The sequence below is a fragment of the Salmo salar genome, chromosome ssa14 (assembly GCF_905237065.1).
Source record: "Salmo salar chromosome ssa14, Ssal_v3.1, whole genome shotgun sequence".
Taxonomy (NCBI): domain Eukaryota; kingdom Metazoa; phylum Chordata; class Actinopteri; order Salmoniformes; family Salmonidae; genus Salmo; species Salmo salar.
The window spans coordinates 66746457-66769502 of NC_059455.1; the positions used below are offsets into that span (position 1 = coordinate 66746457).

Sequence of the window (23046 nt, forward strand, 5' to 3'; positions counted from 1 at the left end):
AGTCTGACTATTAGCCAGAAGAAAGTCAAAGACACATCGAAGTCAATAATTTTATTAAATGGTTTCAGCATCTTTTAAGTGAGAAAACGCCAAAGACAAATATTTCTTAGCAGATCAAAAATAAAGTGGAAGGACAATGGGTCCTCAGTGCCAAACTCTTGCAACAAATAAAATGTACATCAATAAATAAGGCTCTGTCAAAAAAGAGACAATTAATATTGCAAATATGTTTTCACACATTATGTACAGTACAAAGCATGTTAATTACTGTATTGCCTATACTATATAAGAAATATGATAAATAACACACATCTGTCCTTCATAGTCAAATCCAAACATGGTACACGCTTTTCAGAAGTTACTTGCTCTAAAAAAGAAATCCTGGGAAAATGGCGTATAATGATAGAAACATAAATAATAACCGGAATAGTCAAAAACAAAGTGCAAACATTTGTTTTCAAGAAGACCATGGTGGCTACTTGTCATTTTTGCCACGAATCTGAATATTGCCTTTACAGTATTTCCAAAATGCTTCATTTGATATTTGCATGGACAAAAAAAAGGAGAATGAGTGGGGATGTTTTGGGTTTTGTATGCAGTCAGTAGGCAGATAGGCGGTGAGCAGTTGGTTGGTTGTTGGTGCTGTCTGGAATGACACCAACTCTGTAGCTCAAGTACACATAAAAAGACCAGTGGGTACCTTTTGGAACTAGTTAATATGAAGCTATTCAGACTATTTTACACAAGCAAGGTTAGCTGACCAACTCCTTGCTCCTGCTTTGTGAAATGCCAATGCAAAAGAGTGCTCAATATTAGCTGCCAATCTAGGGGTGTTGATGGGTTATCCTTGGTGGAATGGATGGTATGGCTTATAGTGGTGAAGAAGACCTATAGTTCTGAGATACAGGTGGTAAGTCAAGACCTAGAAACAAATAGGTGTTATTACAGTGTCATTATACAGCGCCCATTCATCTCATGGTATTTGATGCATGACAAACCTGCACCAAACTGCTCCTCGTGGAGTTGATGCCCATTTTGATTTTGTCCTTTTATGAAAGTAAATTGGGAAGGTTTGGTTCAGTCTTATGCCAAGACAATCAACCTCATCTCCCTTCCAGATCACTTCACATTAGAGGTCGGCAGTCCTCAATCTTTGTTGTTTTCTCTTCCTCTGTAGAAAAGGTATTTCTCCTCCTGAACAATTACAAGGGGCTCTGTTCCTGGAGAGTCAATCATGTGACTTTCAAAACTAATGTTTCAAGGAAAGAAATTATTGTGGGTAGATTTAGGTTTTTGGAGTGTCATTTCATCAGAAATAAAGAATCTTAGCAGAAGTTGTGAGTATCCACAACTGTAATTCCAGGGGTCTCAAGCTACATTTCCCATAATACACCCCTGCCATCGCCTTACTTCTGTTCACAGGTCTTCTCTCACTCCGCTGACAACAGGGACGTGCGAGGCTTCTCTCTTCAAGTACTTGATGAAGTCTTTCACTTCATGAGCTCCCTGGAATTAGAGGAAAACATTGTAAGCTCCCTTTGTTACCCAACATAAAATCTTTGATATATTCTGTGCTCTGGTTTTTTTGCTTAACAAATAAGGAACACTCAAAATGTGAACTTATAAATCATAACAATTTTAATCAAAATACAGCTGTAGACAGAAGTCAAAGATCAAACATCACACATACAACTGATGTCTCTCCTGAGTTCTGCAAAATAAGAAAGGTTCCAAGTTATTTTATTAAGCCTTTAGTCCAGACCTAGTGATGTCACTGCATAAGTCATTACCTTCTACTCATGAGACCAAGCCCATGCATACACAGCTATACAAACAATAGTTTCAGTGTTATCTAAAGGCTCAGCAGTAAAATGTCCACTCCCCAAGTTGATTTATAGTGGCATGTCTGACTAGTCTCTTAACTCTTTCACTCCCCTGCAGGGTTCTGTGTGTTTATCTTTGAGGTGCCTTCTCACAGACCCCATGCAATAACTCACATCTCTCAGACCGTTTCTTTATAAGGAGGCAGAGACTAGAAAAGACTGTGGAACAATATTAAAACACACACACACACACACACACACACACACACACACACTAGTCTCGGACCCTATAAATATAGTGGGGAAGGGGACTTATAGCCCTTCCCCTTCTATTAATACAACATAAGCATAATCAATTATTATAATACATCAAACATTTGGTGCAGCCCCTATCATGAACCCATCACATCAATACATGCAGTTTCCCCTAGGATTTTTTTTCAGCAGTGGTGGCAAAGGTAGCAGGAGTAGTTTCGCAAGCCATTGCGTCTGGTCATTGCGCTAACGCAAGTTAGCAACTTTCTTCAAACTGCACGCAGAGACATAAAAATTGTACCCATGAGTTAATTTGCCTCTGGGTAAGTAGAAAAAGTCAATCTGACACTATCCCTTTAAAAGCACATCTTGGCAGAAAAATATACACTACATGACCAAAAGTATGTGGACCCCTGCTTGTTGAACATCTCATTCCAAAGTCGTCGGCATTAATACGGACTTGGTCCCCCCTTTGTTGCTATAACAGCCTCCACTATTATGGGAAGTCTTTCCACTATATAATGGAACATTGCTGTGGGGACTTGCTTCTATTCAGCTACAAGAGCATTAGTGAGGTCGGGCACGAATGTTTGACAATTAGGCCTGGCTCAGGGTCAGTGTTCCAATTCATCCCAAAAGTGTTAGATGGGGTAGTGAGTGCTGAAACCGAGGGCAGATGATTTTTACACACTACGTGGTCCTGTTCTGTGAGCTTGTGTGGCCTACCACTTTGCGGCTGAGCTGTTGTTGCTCCTAGACGTTTCCACTTCACAACAAAAGCACTTAGTTGATCGGGGCAGCTCTAGCAGGGCAGAAATTTGACGAACTGACTTGTTGGAAAGGTGGCATCATATGACGGTGCACGTTGAAAGTCACTGAGTAAGGCCATTCTACTGCCTATGTTTGTCTATGGAGATTGCATGGCTGTGGCTGAAATAGCTGAATCCACTAATTTGAAGGGGTGTCCACATACTTTTGTATAAAATCTCTATATATTTTATATCATATTTTTTGGAGTGGCAGGTTGCCACTGCTAACTGAATATATGGGAAACACTGGTATATGACTAGTTTGTGTCTACTTGTGTAAAATGGTAATAACAGTGTAAGGACACTTCACCTCATATCGCTTGGGCTGGTCCTTCTTGCTTGCCTGAGCAAAGTAGATGGTGGGAAACCTACAGAACAATAAAAGCGAGAGCGAGAGAAACACAATGAATGAATGAAAAGAAACATGGGGAAAATAAATGGAAAGATAAGTGAGTCCCGATAGAAGGGAAAGGACAACCAGGTGATGAAATGTGGCGTCTCACCCTTGCACATCAAAGCCTTGTGGAACATCATTGGCTGTGGCGTCCATCTTGGCAATTACAATATTAGGGTCAGAGTAGAGCTGAGAAGAAAACAGGAGAATCAACCAATGACTAGGGTTACATGCACACAATAATGTGATTTTTGTGGCTAGTCCGATTAATATAATAGTTTGATTGAAACCTTTACATGCTTTGCAAGAAGAACGATTTCCCGAATAATCCTTTTTACATGGACACATCTGAAATCAGGCCCCCTGATCGGATTTTGATAAACGCACAAAATCTGCAATCAAAATAAACTTTCTACCACAGTGACCATGTTATTTTTGGGAAGTATATTTGATTCTGAGCTCGGCTATATAAAGTTTGCATGTGAAAACTTTTTCTAAGACACAGAAATTCTTGTTGTTCCAAACTCACTTCTCTCGCGCTAAAGAGGGAGGCTTGCTCTACCGGTGCTGGCACATCTGCAGATCAAATGCACCGCTGGAACGCCGATTAACGTGTTTACATGTCCTAATAATATGAAAGATTGCTCAGAAAACCAGGTGTTTTAATCGGCGTATGCTTACTTCGATTTTGACCTTACGCTGATTAAGATAAGCAGAGTACGGTGTTTACATGACTGTTGCATAATCTGCCATAATCAGTTTAATATTGAATTATTACTGTGCATATAAACCTACTCAGTGAGAACAAAGGGCTTAACTTGGCTTTAGCTCTTTTCCTTAATTTATTGACATTGAAAATTGTACTATGGCATACAATTGTTCTGAGGAAAGCCATAATCGTGAACGGTGGCAGTAAATAAAATAAAAAAATATTCTGTTCCAGAATTTAACACTTTTAAATCATTTAAAATGTTGCATTTTTTTTATTTCACCTTTATTTAACCAGGTAGGCTAGTTGAGAACAAGTTCTCATTTACAACTGCGACCTGGCCAAGAATAAAGCAAAGCAGTTCGACACACAACAACAGAGTTACACATGGAATAAACAAAACATACAGCCAATAATACAGTTAAAGAAAATCTATATACAGTGTGTGCAAATGAGGTAAGATAAGGGAGGTAAGGCAATAAATAGGACATGGTGGCGAAGTAATTACAATATACCAATTAGACACTGGAGTGATTGATGTGCAGAAGATGAATGTGCATGTAGAGATACTGGGGTGCAAAGGAGCAAGATAAATAAATAAATAAATAAATACAGTATGGGGATGAGGTAGATTGGATGGACTATTTACAGATGAGCTATGTACAGGTGCTGTGATCTGTGATCTGTGAGCTGCTCTGACAGCTGGTGCTTAAAGCTAGTGAGGGAGATATGAGTCTCCAGCTTCAGTGATTTTTGCAGTTCGTTCTAGTCATTGGCTGCAGAGAACTGGAAGGAAAGGCGGCCAAACGAGGAATTGGCTTTGGGGGTGACTAGTGAGATATACCTGCTGGAGGGCGTGCTACGGGTGGGTGCTGCTATGGTGACCAGTGAGCTGAGGTAAGGCGAGGCTTTACCTAGCAGAGACTTGTAGATGACCTGGAGCCAGTGGGTTTGGCGACGAGTACGAAGCGAGGGCCAGCCAAAGAGAGCGTACATGTCGCAGTGGTGGGTAGTATATGGGGCTTTGGTGACAAAACGGATGGCACTGTGATAGACTGCATCCAATTTGTTGGAGGCTATTTTGTAAATGACATTGCCGAAGTCGAGGATCGGTAGGATGGTCAGTTTTACGAGGTATGTTTGGCAGCATGAGTGAAGGATGCTTTGTTGCAAAATAGGAAGCCGTTTCTAGATGTAATTTTGGATTGGAGATGCTTAATGCGAGTCTGGAAGGAGAGCTTACAGTTTAACCAGACACCTAGGTATTTGTAGTTGTCCACATATTCCAAGTCAGAACTGTCCAGAGTAGTGATGCTGGACAGGCGGGCAGCGACCGGTTGAAGTGCATGCCTTTAGTTTTACTTGCATTTAAGAGCAGTTGGAGGCCACGGAAGGAGAGTTGTATGGCATTGAAGCTCATCTGGAGGTTAGTTAACACAGTGTCCAAAGAAGGGACAGAAGTGATTCTGTATGACTGCTGTATGGTGAATCTGTATGAATGTGTGTAGTCTTGCTCACCTGTTCTGCCAACTCCTTGTACTTGGGCTCCAGGCTCTTACAGTGACCACACCAGGGGGCATAGAACTCAATCAGCACGTCCTTCTCCGGGTCATTCACAATCTCCTCAAATGACTCCGCTACCACTACCTGCAAGAGGGCGCAACACACAAACCCAGAGAAATTAAGTCAAATCAAACTACTTGTCACATGCCCCGAATACAAGTGTCGACCTTACCGTGAAATGCTTACTTAGTACATGTGTGAATTAACATGAGAATTAACAAAAATGTACTGTGATTGAGTATTGAATAATAACATAGAAATGCACACACGTACACATAGACAAACATACCTTGACGGGGCCTTTGTTTTTCTCAGGGATGGGCTCCGACTTGATGTAACGTTTTAGTCGTCCAGCAAAGTAATCCACGAGGAATCTTTCCAGGGACTTCCCATCTCGCCTGTTAAATAGGTTCAACAACAATTATTCTATGGCATTATCCAGCCCACATCACCCTCTTTGATAAGGGTTAATGTTAGATGATGGTTCGAGTTTGGGTAAGGATGAGAGATTGTCTGTGGATAGGGGTCTGATATTGCTGTAACTCACGACCATGTTCTCATGGTTAAAATTAGGGTCGTAGGGTTATATGCGGTAAAACTCAGAAGTTAGACGTAGTTGAGGTTCTATGTAACTCACGTGAACTCCTCCCTCATGGTGTACTTGAATCCCTGTCGTGTTCTGATGGTTACAAAGGGCAGATCTCCTCCGTCTGACGCACCCAGACCAAACTCCTCCTCCAGCTCATCCACAAAGTCCCTGCGATTGGCCACGGCAAAACTCAGGCCCTGGGACGCAAACTGAGAACCCACCTTCATCACCCTGAGGAGAGAGAATGAAAGACATTAACCAATAATAATGGCAAGTGACTTAATATACCACCTTGTATACAATATTTGGGGCTCAGATATTACATGTATTGTTTGAAGGATAAGATCTAAATCAAAATAAATAATATAAGCGAATATACATACATAATGTTAAGTTCATGTTTTAAGTATCCCTATATTTCTACACCTGCGCAGCAGTCTCACTGGAGATGAACCTGGCCTGAGTGTGATGGCAACTATGTACTGTGGTAATACGGTGAAGTAAACGTTGTTAAACTGGAACCTAGTCGTTGTGTCATTTTGAGTTAGCGCATAAGAGATACAGTACCAGTCAAAAGTTTGGACACACTTACTCATTCAAGGGTTTTTCTTTATTTGCAAAAACCATCAAGCGCTATGATGAAAGTGACTCATGAGGACCGCCACAGGAAATACAGTGCCTTCAGACCCCTTCACTTTTTCCACATTTTGTTACATTACAGCCGTATTCTAATTTTTATTTTTTTTTAATCCTCAGCAATCTACACACAATACCCCATAATGACAAAGTGAAAACAGGTTGGTAGAAATGTTTTCAAACGTATTAAAAATAAAAAAACAGATATACCTTATTTACATAAGTATTCAGACCCTTTGCTATGAGACACGAAATTGAGCGCAGGTGCTTCCTGTTTCCATTGATCATCCTTGACACGTTTCAAAAACTTGATTGGAGTCCACCTGTGGTAAATTCAATTGATTGGACATGATTAGGAAAGGCACACACCAGTCTATATAAGGTCCCACAGTTGACAGAGCAAAAACCAAGGAATGAGGTCGAAGGAATTGTCCGTAGAGCTCAGAGACAGGATTGTGTCGAGGCACAGATCCGGGGAAGGGTTCTACAACATTGAAGGTCCCCAAGAACACAGTGGCCTCCATCATTCTTAAATGGAAGAAGTTTGGAACCAAAAAGACTCTTCCTAGAACTGGCTGCCCGGCCAAACTGAGCAAATGGGGGAGAAGGGCCTTGGTCAGGGAGGTGACTAAGAACCCAATGGTCACTGACAGAGGTCCAGAGTCCTTCTGTGGAGATGGGAGAACCTTCCAGAAGGACAACCATCTCTGCAGCACTCCACCAATCAGCCCTTTATGGTAGAGTGGCCAGACGGAAGCCACTCCTCAGTAAAAGGCACATGACAGCCCGCTTGGTCTTTGCTAAAAGGCACCTAAAGACTCTCAGACCATGAGAAACAAGACTCTCTGGTCTGATTGCCAAGCGTCACGTCTGGAGGAAACCTGGCACCATCCCAACGATGAAGCATGGTGGTGGCAGCATCATGCTGTGGGGATGTTTTTCAGTGGCAGAGACTGGGAGACTAGTCAGGATCGAGGCAAAGATGAACGGAACAAAATACAGAGAGATCTGCTCCAGAGCGCTCAAGACCTCAGACTGGGGCGAAGGTTCACCTTCCAACAGGACAACGATCCTAAGCAATACAGCCAAGACAACATAGGAGTGGCATCAGGACAAGTCCTTGATTTGCCCAGCCAGAGCCTGGACTTGAACCCAATCAGACATCTCTGGAGAGACCTGAAAATAGCTGTGCAGAAACACTCCCCATCCAACCTGAGCTTGAGAGGATCTACAGAGAAGAATGGGAAAAACTCCCCAAATACAGGTGTGCCAAGCTTATAGTGTCATATCCAAGAAGACACAAGGCTGTAATCACTGCCAAAGGTGCATCAACAAAGTACTGAGTAAAGGGTCTGAAAACTTATGTAAATGAAATATGTGTTTTTTAATAAATGAGCAAAAATGTCTAAAAACCCATTTTGCTTTATCGTTATGGGGTATTGTGTGTAGATTGATGAGGGGAAGAAACTATTTAATACATTTTAGAACAAGGCTGTAACCTAACAAAATGTGGAAAAAGTCAAGGGGTCTGAACACTTTCCGAAGCGAATATACACACATATCTACCTTACTACTTGGTCACATTTTATAAGTTGTCCAACCACCATGTACAGTAATATGCCTCAAGACCCACATTGAACCAGGTTGTCTGGACCCAATATTCACATTGCAATTTTTTTTTCTCCCGAAATGCAATCTGTAAAAAAATGTTTTGTAGCTATATTGACAGTAAATGTCGTAAGTATAAGACAATATTCCTATCTATTCATTGTCAATAATTCCATTCAACATATTCTTAATGGAGAATATCGGTAAACTCACTGGTTTGAGACCGACCTCAAAATCAACCAAATGCTAAATAGCACTGCTAATAGCTCTATATTTAAAAAACGGATTGAATTTCTCTTTTTTGGGGGCGTGATACTTAAATGTTTTTTTTTTTACTTCGACACCCGTGACCCATTGAAAACCTACCGTGGCCCATCAATTGAGAATCACTGGTTTAAAGTGTTGTGGTACCAACCTGTTCCTCCAATAGTTGGAGCCTTTGGGGTTCTGCAGGTAGTCCAAATCATAGTACGCAGTCAACAAGTCCTGCCCCTTCAGCTTATCTCTGTTCTCATTGGTCAGATGGGGGCACATTCCGAAACTGACCAAAAACAGTAAAAAGGAAGACCAATAATGTTAGACAGTCAAGTAGAGGTTAAGAGCGTTCGGCCAGTAACCGAAAGGTCGCTCGTTCGAATCCTCAAGCCGACTAGGTGAAAAATCTGTCAATGTGCCCTTGAGCAAGGCAATTAACCCTAATTGCTCCTGTAAGTCGCTCTGGAGAAGAGCGTCAGCTAAATGACTAACCTGTAAAAAATGTAAATGAAAAGACGAATAGGGATATGATAGGGAGAAAGTGTTAGAAAGAGATGCAGAAAAAAGAGACATTAAAGTAACACAGACATTCGAGTAGTAGTCTTACATGTTGTCTCTGATGAAGCGCCGCAGTGTGTGGGTGGTGATCGTTTCAGTGAAGTGCAGCACGCTCTCCTCAAACTTACTGCTCAGCCTTGGGGGTCTGAACAGCAGAACACGCCTGGAGAGACACGGGGAAAAGAATGTAGTCGTTTGGTCACACCATAGCAGTGTTTCTCAATCCATTCCTGGGTGTACACAATTTTGCTCTAGCCCAGCACTAAGAAACCTGATTGAACTCTACATGGTTATCACGCTCACTTACTCCCATTCTCTCCCTATCCCTCCTTCTACCCCATCCTCCCTCCCTTTCTCTTGCTCTCACTCAGTGTCCACCCCGTGTTTGAGGCCCAGGGTCATGTCGATGGTGTGGGCGAAGCGGAAGTGTTCCCTCATGACGCTGGCCGCCTTCAGAAACTCTGCCAGCTGACCACTGTCAGGCCCAGAGAAAAATCCTGAGAGGGGGGAGAGAAGTATGGTGAGAAAGTACATTAGAGCTCTCCAACACATCTAGTGTGTCGTCTTCCACCATGTTGTATTGACCTCTCACAAGCTTTTCAGAGCAGGGGACATTAAATCATTTATAACCTATGTGAAAAGTACAGATTCAGGGAGCCAGTTAAAGGGGCAGTGCAGGGGGCTCCCAAGTGGCGCAGCGGTCTAAGGACATTAAATAATATTCGCTAGAGGCGTCACTACAGACCCTGGTTCGATCCAGGGCTGTATCACAACCGGCCGTGATCGGAGTCCCATAGGGCGGTGCACAATTGGCCCAGCTTCGTCCGGGTTAGGGAAGGGTTTGGCCAATGGGGGCATTACTTGGCTCATCGCGCTCTAGCGACTCCTTGTGGCAGGCCGGGCGCCTGCAGGCATGACTCGACCTTCGCCTCCCGAGCCCATTGGGGAGTTGCAGCCATGGGAGAAAAAGGTGCATTCAAAAACGTGATTTTCCTGTGTTTTATAAACACATTTCCACACTATGAGGTAGATTATTATTATCCACACCATTATATACATGGCAGCCAATTCTAACCCGGGTTAAGCGCACGTAAATGGAATGGAATTCCCTTTTAATGCACTTCTCTCTATGCGTATTCTGAACTTGAACTTAAGCATGAGAATAGCATGCTATTCACCTGCTATTTGTTCGGGGTGGAGATCTAAGTAATGAAGGTGTGGCGGAGGAGTGTACAGATACACCGTATTCTGACCTCAACTTTATTCCCTCATAATTCCACCACCATTACACGCGAGGAAACCATGAATAAGGTTGAGCGAATTTACCGGTTCTACTTCCATTTTACCCCGATAGAAATAACAGCATTCTCCATGCACTGTAATTCCTAAATGGATAACAGCTATAGATAAGAGCTAGGTAAATTAGTAATACATTTGGAGAAGGAGATTGTAAATACATGTTTTAGATCATTTTTCCTTATGATCCCTAGATTCAAATGAAACCAGTCATATGGAAGCATATGACTGGTTTCATTTGACAATTTGTATCATGTTAAATATTAGCCACTGTCGGCAGCCACCATCAGTAATAAACACATACATTTAGAACTGTCACTTTCGTGTTCGTTTTCTTCAATTTGTAGCTTACATTTTGCATCATCTCCTTCCATTCCGTTTCCCTTTCTTTCACGTCTGTGTAGCTGTTCCTGAGGCTCGCTAGCATTAGTGGATCATATTAGGCTAATGTTGAGCAATAATTTGGGACATGTAGCCTATTTAAATCATTACGGAACTCAGACCACACATAGCAGGTTAAACCTGGAGCACGGTTCACGACGAACTGGACCGTTGTCATACAGTTCCATTAGTACCCGTTTCTTTTTTATGATTCATACATAAATTCTTTGTTTATCCGACAGGAAAGTATGCTGACTGAACGACTCAAAAATTCCCCAGCATGAGCTCTCCAAATGGCCGTTACCTGTGAGGGTCAAGATGCCCATGCATGGACTTTTGTTCGCTATACAAGTCGGGGATGCTATTCACGAGGATATATTGTTCTGTCTCACGATTCCAGAGCATAAATCCCCAAGAAACGCTTTGGGCTTATTTTGGACAGATTTTAGTGAGAGTGAAACCTCTCGCTTCATCTCTTCCTCTCTGTTTACACACATGCACACCAAGCCCCTTTCCCTGCCACCCACACCAACAAAGTTGAGAGATCACTTCCTCCATCCTGAAAAGCGGTTTGAACTCGATATTTGCATTTGAGGTTTGGTCCAACAGAATGGGTCATATGGACACAAACACATTGAGACATTATTTTACTGTAATAGAGGAGAAGTTAACCTGTCTAACGATACCCTTTTTATGTCTCAACTACTCAAATTGCACGCAGAGCAGGCATTACTAAAAACAAACGTATCAATGAACATTGATTCTGGAAAATGAATGCTCAAATATTGCGGCACCATGTACTGCTAGCAGCATTTTTGCCAAAGACTGTTATACCAGCTGTCTAGTCTGTGCTTTATAATTGTGCAATAAGTATAAAACACAATTACATAAGGAATTGACAACTTGTTCTCATTCTGAGAAATAAGGTAGGCCACTTGATTTCAACATCTGAAAAAAGTGGACAGGCTAGCATACTGTTCAAACAGTTGGAGAAGGGTGTGTTTAGAAAAATTCAACTGTTCTGCCTTGTTAGCTAGCAAATAGATCCAAGTTGGCTAAATATGAAATATAAAGATTAGCTGGCTACTCACCAGCATGTAGGCTTGTGCTTGAGAGATTGTTTATAATGCCTGCTACAAGATGTTAGTCACTATTAGTGAATGTGAATTATTCACATGGTTTTAGTTAGATTTGTAACAAAAAGGGCATTTTCATAGACAGACTTGAAAGCCAGATCAGTGATTGCTAAAAAGCAGGTTAAACTATTTTGATAAAATAATCAAATTATTGTGGCATATATTTAGACTAATTTCATACGCCCTGAATTCATTACATTATTGCAGAGTGTTTGAAATGAAGTGTATTTTACCTTAAAAAATTGTACAACAAAGCTTATTGCATTGTTGGTTAAGGGCTTGTATGTAAGCATTTCACTGTTGTATTCGGCACATGTGACAAATAACACTTGATCAGATTTTTTTTTAGATTTTTTTTTTTTAATGGAGATATAATCGTGACTCGCTCATAAGTTTGAAAAAAATAAAAAATAAATCGAGATAGGATGTTTAGGCCATATTGCCCAGCTCTAATGCATATACACTGAGTATACAAAACATTAAGAACACCTGCTCTTTCCATGAAACACTGACCAGTCCAGATAACTATCCTCTTCTAGAGAACTACTTACCCACTACACTGGCGTCAAAGTGGTTGACAAAGGCCTCGAGATCTGCTTCCCTGCGCAGGGTAACAGAGTTGGGTCCAGCCTGCTTCTTCATGAAGTGGACAATGCCATCTGTGTGTATGCAGACAAATTCATTAATAGGCCTACATAATTAGTGTACTCTAACAACATTCAAACCACACACCTGCGGAGCGTGGCCCATCATAGGACGAGGCGTCTTCTCCATTTCTGAAGATCTTGAGTGTGGGGTACCCTGTGACCCCAAAACGGCCACATGTGTCTGGGTTCGCTGTGCAGTCCACCTAAGGGGTGAGAGAGAGAGATGATAGGGAAGGAGGGAGGTAGAAAGAGAAAGAGGGAATGTGAGAGGAGAGAGAAAGAAAGGGATAGAAAAATATGATAGAAAGCAAAATGTGTGAGAAAACTGGGCAGAAAGATAATGAAATGGAGATGCTAGAGGCAATGTAAAGTAGGGCTGAGCAATATATTGATTCATTCAAATTTGTGTTTTTGCACGATATTCCAAATGCCTGTATTGCAAGAATCATAAAAAAAAAAAAGAAATGTAAAAAAAAATGGTTTATGTCCGCTTGTTCTCATGTTGTATTTTTGGTCTCGTCTCCTTCGCCCTTCTGTACAAAGTGAACCTTCCCATTTACACCAGAGATCAGTATATAATGACAAGATGCACGTCTCCGCCCTAACAATGGGAGCAGTTGTCCCAAAGGCGGGAAGGCAGGCGACAAGCTTAGGTCCAAAATAAGCCCATGGAAACGCATTGGCCTTATTTTATCGAGAGTGAAACCTATCGCTTCACCTCTTCCTCTACAGTTTACACACACACACACACACCAAGCCCCTCCCCCTCACGCCAACAAAGTTGTGAGATCACATCTTCCTCTATGTCAAACGGTTTCAACTCGCTATTTGCATTTTGGTCCAACAGAATGGGTCATATGGACACTAAAACACATTGAGACGTTACTGTAATAGAGGAGAAGTTAACTTTTCTAACGATACCCTTTTTTATGTCTCAACTACTCAAACTGCACACAGAGCAGACATTACTAAAACGAGAGTATCAATTAACATTGATTCTGGAAAATGAATGCTCAGTTTGCTGTGCGCGACAATGGGGGTACCCACGCAGCGCTAGCAGCATGTTTGCCAAAGACTGTTATACTAGCTGTCTAGTCTGTGTTTTATATGTTTCGTAGAAAAAAAAAACCAATTATATAAGGAATTGACAACTCATTCTCAATCTGAGAAATAAGGAAGGCCACTTGATTTCAACATCTGAACAAATTGGACAGGCTAATATGCGTTTCAACAATTGGAGACGGACAGAAGAGTGTTTAATCTTTCTTAGTTAGCAAATAGATCCAAGTTGGCGAACCTTGAAATGTAAAGATTAGCTGGCTAATCACTAGCACGTGGGCTTGAGAGATTGTTGATGAGACTTGTGTGAATTTTCTAAAGCCTAATGCCCTGCTACAAGAATTTAGTCAGTAGTGTTAGGTTCTAAATAGAGTAAAACACTCACGGACGATTAGTAAATCTTAAACCAGGTTTATTCACCCACTGGGTCATACAGCTGCATAAGACAAAGAACATTCACACAAGCACAGGTATTTAACCCTTTCTCTTATGCTGAGCCCCTCCTTACACATCTGAACAGACAATACACCTCTGTTGCTATCCAAAAGATTAGTTACACATGTTCTTCCGCACTTCATCGAACCTGACCTCTGCCCAAATTCCTCACTCCTCCCCCAACTCACGGCTGTCATGTTGACCTGTACCAGGCTGTATCTCTTCTCCTCCCAGAGGATCCCTTATGGCTAACAATAACATATCCTGACAGAATGTAAATGTTATACATTCCCCTCTCCATCAGTGACATGAATAAGTCAGAAGGCAGAACCCACAAGTCAGAACCCATCAGTATTGAATGTGCATTATGCATGGTTCTAGTTAAATTTGTATAAAAAGGGCATTTTCATAGAGACCTGAAAGCCAGATCAGTGATAAGAAAAAAAGAAAGAAAAAAACAGGTTAAACTATTTTGATAGACTAATTAAATGATTAGTGGGTATTATGGTTGTGGAAGGCTTATATTTACCTAGGTATAACTTCACAATTCATTCGATTATTGCTGACTTTTTGAAATGCAGTGTAAAATCAAGATATACAGTCGTGGCCAAAAGTTGAGAATGACACAAATATAAATTTTCAAAGTCTGCTGCCTCAGTTTGTATGATGGCAAATTGCATATACTCCAGAATGTTATGAAGAGTGATCAGATGAATTGCAAAGTCCATCTTTGCAATTCAAATGAACTGAATCCCCAAAAAACATTTCCACTGCATTTCAGCCCTGCCACAAAAGGACCAGCTGACATCATGTCAGTGATTCTCTCGTTAACACTGTGTGAGTGTTGATGAGGACAAAAGCTGAGATGACTCTGTCATGCTGATTGAGTTCGAATAACAGACTGGAAGCTTCAAAAGGAGGGTGGTGCTTGGAATCATTGTTCTTCCTCTGTCAGTCATGGTTAACTGCAAGGAAACACGTGCCGTCATCATTGCTTTGCACAAAAAGGGCTTCACAGGCAAGGATATTGCTGCCAGTAAGATTGCACCTAAATCAACCAATTATCGGATCATCAAGAACTTCAAGGAGAGCAGTTCAATTGTTGTGAAGAAAGCTTCAGGGTGCCCAAAAAAGTCCAGCAAGTGCCAGGACCGTCTCCTAAAGTTGATTCAGCTGCGGGATCAGGCACCACCAGTACAAAGCTTGCTCAGGAATGGCAGCAGACAGGTGTGAGTGCATCTGCACGCACAGTGAGGCGAAGACTTTTGGAGGATGGCCTGGTGTCAAGAAGGGCAGCAAAGAAGCCACTTCTCTCCAGGAAAAACATCAGGGACAGACTGATATTCTGCAAAAGGTACAGGGATTGGACTGCTGAGGACTGGGGTAAAGTCATTTTCCCTGATGAATCCCCTTTCCGATTGTTTGGGGCATCCGGAAAAAAGCTTGTCCGGAGAAGACACGGTGACTGCTACCATCAGTCCTGTGTCATGCCAACAATAAAGCAATCTGAGACCATTCATGTGTGGGGTTGCTTCTCAGCCAAGGGAGTGGGCTCACTCACAATTTTGCCTAAGAACACAGCCATGAATAAAGAATGGTACCAACACATCTTCCGAGAGCAACTTCTCCCAACCATCCAGGAACAGTTTGGTGACGAACAATGCCTTTTCCAGCATGACGGACCACCTTGCCATAAGGCAAAAGTGATAACTAAGTGGCTCGGGGGAACAAAACATCGATATTTTGGGTCCATGGCCAGGAAACTCCCCAGACCTTAATCCCATTGAGAACTTGTGGTCAATCCTCAAGAGGCGGGTGGACAAACAAAAACCCACAAATTCTGACAAACTCCAAGCATTGATTATGCAAGAATGGGCTGCCATCAGTCAGGATGTGGCCCAGAAGTTAATTGACAGCATACCAGGACGGATTGCAGAGGTCTTGAAAAAGAAGGGTCAACACTGCAAATATTGACTCTGCATCAACTTCATGTAATTGTCAATAAAAGCCTTTGACACTTATGAAATGCTTGTAATTATACTTCAGTATTCCATAGTAACGTCTGACAAATATCTAAAGACACTGAAGCAGCAAACTTTGTGGAAATTAATATTTGTGTCATTCTCAAAACTTTTGGCCATGACTGTAGAGTGCATTCAGAAAGTATTCAGGCCCCTTGACTTTTTCCACATTTTATGTTACAGCCTTATTCTAAAATTGATTAAATATTTAAAAAACTCAATACCCCATAATGACAAAGCAAGAACAGGTTGGTAGAAATACCTTATTTACATAAGTATTCAGATCCTTTGCTATGAGACATGAAATTGAGCTCAGGTGCATCCTGTTTCCATTGATCATCCATGACATGTTTCTAAAACTCGATTGAAGTCCACCTGTGGTAAACTCAATTGATTGGACATGATTTGGAAAGGTACACACTTGTCTATATAAGGTCCCACAGTTGACAGTGCATCTCAGAGCAAAATCCAAGCAACGAGGTTGAAGGAATTGTCCGTAGAGCTCCGAGACAGGATTGTGTCGAGGCACAGATCTGGGGAAGGATACCAGCACATTTCTGCAGCATTGAAGGTCCCCAAGAACACAGTGGCCTCCATCATTCTTAAATGGAAGAAGTTTGGAACCACCAAGACTCCTCCTAGAGCTGGCCGCCCGGCCAAACTGAGCAATCGGGGGAGAAGGGCCTTGGTCAGGAAGGTGACCAAGAACCCGATGGTCACTGACAGCGCTCTAGAGTTCCTCTGTGGAGATTGGAGAACCTTCCAGAAGGACAACCATCTCTGCAGCAATCCACCAATCTGGCTTTTATGGTAGAGTGACCAGACGGAATCCACTCCTCAGTAAAAGGCACATGATAGCCCGCTTGGAGTTTGCCAAAAGTCCCATAAAGACTCTCAGACCATAAGAAACAAGATTCTCTGGTCTGATGAAACCAAGATTAAACTCTTTGGCCTGAATGCCAAGCGTCACGCCTGGAGGAAACCTGGCACCATCCCTACGGTGAAGCATGGTGGTGGCAGCATCATGCTGTAGGGATGTTTTTCAACGGTAGGGACTGGGAAACTAGTCAGGATCAAGGCAAAGATGAACGAAGCAAAGTACAGAGAGATCCTTGATGAAAACCTGCTCCAGAGCACTCAGGACCTCAGACTGGGTTCACCTTCCAACAGGACAATGACCCTAAGCACACAGCCAAGACAATGCTGGAGTGGCTTCGGGACAAGTCTTTGAATGTCCTTGAGTGGCCCAGCCAGAGCCCGGACTTGAACCCAAACAAACATCTCTGGAGAGACCTGAAAATAGCTGTGCAGCGATGCTCCCTATCCAACCTGACAGAGCTGGAGAGGATCTGCAGAGAAGAATGGGAGAAGCTCCCCAAATACAGGTGTGCCACACCCAAGATTACTTAATGCTGTAATCGCTGCCAAAAGTGCTTCAACAAAGTACTGAGTAAAGGGTCTGAATACTTAAGTAAATGTGATATTTCCATTTTTTTTTTAAACAAATTAGCTAACATTTCTAAAACACTGTTTTTGCTTGGTCATTATGGGTTATTGTGTGTAGATTGATGAGGGGAAAAAAAACTATTGAATTTTAGAATAAGGCTGTAATGTAACAAAATGTGGAGAAAAAAAATCTAGAGGTCTGAATACTTTCCGAAGGCACTGTATATCATGAATTGCCCATAAGTTTCGGAAAAAATGTTGATGTGATTTTCAGGCCATATCGCCCAACCCTAACATAAAGTACATTAGCCGTTTCACCTCATATTGTCACAGATCCCCCCCCGTACTGTTTCTGATTCCATGTACCGGTTCCGGAGGTCTACTGTATGTCACCGGCCTCTAGGCATCACTGAACTGTCTCATTACGTACACGTATGGCCATTTCCCCTGATTAGTAATTGTACAATTGTGCCCTATGTTCACCATTGTCTTGGTCAGTTATTGTTCCCCAAGTCCGTTGGCCTTGTGAGTACTACTGACCATTTTCCAGTACATATGTGCCCATTACACATTTCGTAGTAGTCAGCAGGATAAGTGTACTCTAAATGTGTGTCTAGGTCATTAGGCACCATTAGACATGCAACTGTCTAGGGAGTGGGCATGCCTGTTTATTTTTGTACCATTGCTATGGCTCTAATGTTTCTATGCCCTAATATGAAACCAAACTAAAATTAGTGCAAGGCAAAAAGATAATGGTGGCTAAATGCCAGAGGGGATGAATCATTAACATAAAGAGGAGTTACTGTGTGTGTGGCGTAAGGATGAAACCTGTATAGAAAGTGTGTGCAAAGGCTGGAAAGGGAGTTACTTCATGAACAAGCTCGGCTTATATTACTTTGTAATAAAGTCTAATTGAACACACAGGCTCTGGTATTTGAGAAATATTATTGACTAAATATTTCCACAACAGTACCTGTGCTTTGTTGTTTCGGCTTTCATGCTGCGTGTATTGTTATTACAGGTCTCGTCCCGTGTCTGTTATTACGGGTCTCGTCCCGTGTATTTATTAGAGGTTTACCCTCGCTCTTCTTTTGGGGTTACATCCCTGTGTTTTGTATGTGTGTTTGTTTAGGGCTTCGTCCCCGTGCCTTTTCATGGCATGTTGTATTGTTGGGTGGAGTATTAAAACCCCCTATTACATATTCCTGTGCCTGTCTCCAATCATTTATACAACGTGACACATATCCCCTGGGTTATGGACAATTCCACAGTGATGCTGAGACTCAGATTTTTTACTTTAAAAAGTATGCCAAACAAAAAACAATTATTTGCGAAGTTAAATAATGTATGCACAAGGTACACAACAATTTCCACAGACAATTTCACAAAAACACTATTTTTCCACCACTTTTTTCTCCCCAATTTCGTGGAATCCAATTGGTAGTAGTTACAGTCTTGTCTCATCGCTGCAACTCCCGTACGGACTCGGGAGAGGCGAAGGTCTAGAGCCATGCGTCCTCCGAAACACAACCCAACCATGCTGCACTGCTTCTTGACACAATGCCCATCCAACCCGGAAGCCAGCCGCACCAATGTGTTGGAGGAAACACCGTGCACCTGGCGACCTGGTCAGCGTACACTGCGCCCGGCCCGCCACAGGAGTCGCTAGTGCGCGATGAGATTAGGATATCCCTGCCGGCCAAACCCTCCCTAACCCGGACGACGCTGGGCCAATTGTGCGCCGCCCCATGGGCCTCCCGGTCAGAGCCTGGGACAGAGCCTGGGCTCAGAATCTCTAGTATCACAGCTAGCACTGCGATGCAGTGCCTTAGACCACTACGCCACTCGGGAGGCCCTACAAAAACACTTGAAGAACAGGTCAGATGCAAGTTTGGTAACAGAATGACGGTTTGTGCTGTCATTCTGTTAACAAAGTTTACACTATGCCGGTGCAGTGAGAGTGGGCCATGCAGGGCATGCAACTACCAATTAACATTGTTTAACCCTGGATGACGGCAAGAGTTCAAACACCTGGTCATTTTGTTATGCATTATTATGCATTCATAAGTACCTTAGCAAGTGGAACTGTCCCCTTCAGTCGAGTGGCTGCGGTCTCAAAATCTGGGGCTAGTTTCTTACAATGTCCACACCTGAAGAGCAAATAAACATAAAGCAGATTAAGGTAGATATAACGCAAGGAACAGAATCAGAATCAAGTTACAGGCAATGCAATTGATAACATAGTTGTGTGGGTAGAAATGTGTTATACCTGTAAAAGGCATAAGCAAATTGGGGTTTAAAAGAAATCATACCGACCAAGGTAAGCCAATTTTGAAGAATAATATCAATAGCTCAGCCTCAAATACAGTGACGTGTATTCATGGATGCCAAGGGAAGCCAGGCTTCCCCCCCAAAAAAATGTACCAAGAAAAATGTTTAAAAACGTAAAATTATTTATCTATCGTCGCTCTGTGTTTCATAATTTTCCTTCAATTTGCAAGAGGCTGAATGTATCTCACAGGAGAAAGCATCCGAGCGATTGAAACAGCACCACCGTCTCTCTACGTGTAGGCCATCTGATGCTGTCTGGTCCAAACGAGTATGACATTGTTGCCGCCTGTAGCATTAAAGGCAAGGGAAGTGTTAGAGGTTCACCTAGGGGTCATGATAGGGGCTGTACCAAATGTTTGATGTATTATAATAATTGATTATGCTTATGTTGTATTAATAGAAGGGGAGGGGTTATAAAACCCCACCCTCCTTACATTTATAGGGTCCTAGACTACAGATTAACAATATATATTCATTATAGAGGTTCAGTATTGTTCCACAATTGTTTTCTGGTCTTTGCCTTTTATAAAGAGACCCCTCTGAGAAATGTGTGACTGTGAAGACAAAACTCTGCAGGGGAGTGTAAGAGAAGAGATTAGTCAGACATTCTACTATAAATCAACTTGGATATTTACTGCTAAGCTTTTAGATAGCTACATAAATACGTTTTAGTGTTGAGTAGGCATGGTTTTGGTCTAATGAGTAAAAGATAATGACGTAGGCAGTGACATCACTATGGCTGGACTTCGGGTTTAATAAAATAACATGGGACCTTTTCTTTGATGCAGAACTTACTCGGAAACATGCATTATGTTCCTGTTGTCAACTTCTGTCTGCAATCACATTAATAAAGGTTTTGAATGATTTAATTAAAGATATTGTCATAATCCTAGTTTCACCAATGACTGACAAGGAACAAGGACAGGAACCCCAACATCGAGCATCTGGCCTTCCTTGACAAAAAAAGTATGAAAAATGTGCCAATCATCATTGAGCTCAACTGTGGATGTTCCTGGCACCAAAAAAAACAACAGTTGCATCTCGTTGTGTTGTTGTCCTCTGGTTAAAAATGGGCAAATTTTCTAAATTAGCCATGGATGGAGATAGGGATTTGGACTTGTGGTTTTACATAATTCTCTGTACTGGCCAATGATTATAACGGTGATTCTGATCCAACCATTCCTTCATACATTATTGTGCCCCTGGCCTGAGAGGATGAAAGTTCAATATAGCTAGATGTTGAAGGTTAATGTTAACTAGGCTAGCTAACGTTGCCCATGGATGGAAGTTAGGCTAGCGAGCAAGCATTTTAGACAGGTAGCCTAGTAGGAAAACCAAAAATAAGTGTGTACTGTATGACAGGGTGATCACGTTTAGACAACATGAAAAAGGAGGATGGCATTAGCAGAGCTCTATAAATCGAACGCACACAGAAATCAGAACCATGGACAGCCACATCATATTCAGCTTATTTTGAATATAGACTAAAACGTTTTTGGTATCTTTTAGATGTCACTGTATTAGGCTAAGCAGAGATATGTTGAAGCTCCTGTTTTCTTTGCGATTTGCGGTAACTCTGTGGTTCCAAATCAATAACGTTAGTTGTTTGGTGGTCCGAAAATGTCGGAAACATTAACTTGCTTGACCATGCTGTTGGCCATATAGCTGTATGATACTCTACATGGAATATGCTTTGTGGACTTCACTGGACAGAGGTTGCTATCCGGTTTTGTGATAAAACAAAAGGTGCGGTTTAATTTATTCTGCCACTGTGTCTTCTTGTCTCGGAATTAACAAGGTTTATTGAGCAAACAACGCAAATGTCACAACAGGTTGTAATTTGTGTGTGTGTGGGGGGGGGGCTTGACTTCCCAGTGATTTTACACAACCACGGCCACTGCTCAAATACTGTTTGCAAATATGGCCATCTGCTAGCTAGTTGCCTTCAATTTGGCAGATGATTGCCGATACTGAGAATAGAACTACTATAGCTAGCTAACATTAGCTGATGGCTAACTAACGGAATATATCTTGGACAGTTGCCTAGCCGACACCAATCACTATACTTACATATTCGCCTAAAATGACATTACGTGTGTAGAAATTACAATGGATGGACATAAAAATGTTTCATTTGTATTTTCTCTCACCATGGAGCGTAGAATTTCACTAGCATGGTCTCGTGCTCCGCTGCCAGGTAATCGAAATCTGCGTCCCCTAGCTCGAGCACATCACCCCGTGCGACTGCCGCTCCAGAAAATATGAGAACCGACAACAAGAAAGGAGGGATGAGCGACAAAAAGGAAGCCATATTTCTAAATACTTCAAGTGAACAAAATCTTCAAATGAAATACAGAAACATAAAACGGCACCTATGCTGTAAAGACCCACAGTCACCTGCCGGCTCCTCTCCCAAAAAACGCGATAGAGTAGACAAATGAGAGGTGGGATATAAACAGAAATGCCGGAAACTGACCTTGTCATTGGTCGAGGAGGACATACATTGATGCGATGTAAGTAGTACATTGGTCCACTTCGACGTCAATCATAGTACATCCCTAGCCTACCATACAGGACAGTAGATAATCATCAAGGCATTTGCTTTCTTCAGAGAGCTAGGTGCCCGGGGTCGAATCCCAGATAATTTTGGGGAGAAATGCTACACTGGTGATTTGAGGGGGGATTACCGATCTCAAAACAGATGTATATGACATGGCCATGGCACGTTCAAATATCAAACAAATAATTATTTCACTATAAAATATAGAAAAATAAATATATTCTGAAAAATTAGGTTAATAACATTGCACATGTTAGGCTTACACAAGCATATGCACATCCTACATTCCAAACATACAGCTTTTGATTACATGTTATGAATATGATTAGGACACATGAAAGGAAGGGTGATTACGAAGGGTCTGGGGCAACAGAAGATGAATAGCAGAGGGGCTAGTGATTTTGGAGATTGGAAACGGGGAGAGTTTGCGGGATTCCACCCGGAGGGGCAGATCCCGGGTGGACAGCCATACCTTCTGCCCGAGACGATACTGGCGATCCGCTTGTTGTCAATACGTGGAGGTGGTCTTAAGGAG

The 23046-nt window shown here is 42.1% G+C and overlaps 1 protein-coding gene across 2 annotated transcripts; it reads right to left on the bottom strand.

Moving 5' to 3' along the window:
* Nucleotides 1-36: 36 nt before the first annotated feature.
* Nucleotides 37-22649, bottom strand: LOC106569891 (protein disulfide-isomerase A3). Of its 2 annotated transcripts, XM_014141607.2 has the most exons (14): nucleotides 22324-22646; nucleotides 22102-22195; nucleotides 19692-19770; nucleotides 12745-12862; nucleotides 12564-12671; nucleotides 9567-9696; nucleotides 9249-9362; nucleotides 8802-8927; nucleotides 6191-6373; nucleotides 5843-5951; nucleotides 5509-5637; nucleotides 3391-3470; nucleotides 3198-3255; nucleotides 37-1506 (listed from the first exon to the last, which is right to left on the bottom strand). In XM_014141607.2, the coding sequence occupies exons 1-14, from the start codon at nucleotides 22475-22477 to the stop codon at nucleotides 1417-1419; spliced, it is 1572 nt and encodes a 523-aa protein (XP_013997082.2). In that variant the 5' UTR covers nucleotides 22478-22646; the 3' UTR covers nucleotides 37-1416. The 2 variants fall into 2 exon arrangements, with proteins under 2 accessions (XP_013997082.2, XP_013997083.1); XM_014141608.2 differs by having other exon boundaries at nucleotides 22102-22649.
* Nucleotides 22650-23046: the final 397 nt, after the last annotated feature.

Excerpts from the sequence above, each read along its gene's own strand:
- LOC106569891 (XM_014141607.2), bottom strand. The coding sequence starts at position 22,477 with ATGTACTACTTACATCGCATCAATGTATGTCCTCCTCGACCAATGACA. Across the intron at positions 9,697-12,563 it reads CTTTGACGCCAGTGTAGTGG|GATTTTTCTCTGGGCCTGAC; the intron begins GTAAGTAGTTCT and ends CCCCCCTCTCAG. Across the intron at positions 1,507-3,197 it reads ACCAGCCCAAGCGATATGAG|GGAGCTCATGAAGTGAAAGA; the intron begins GTGAAGTGTCCT and ends CTCTAATTCCAG.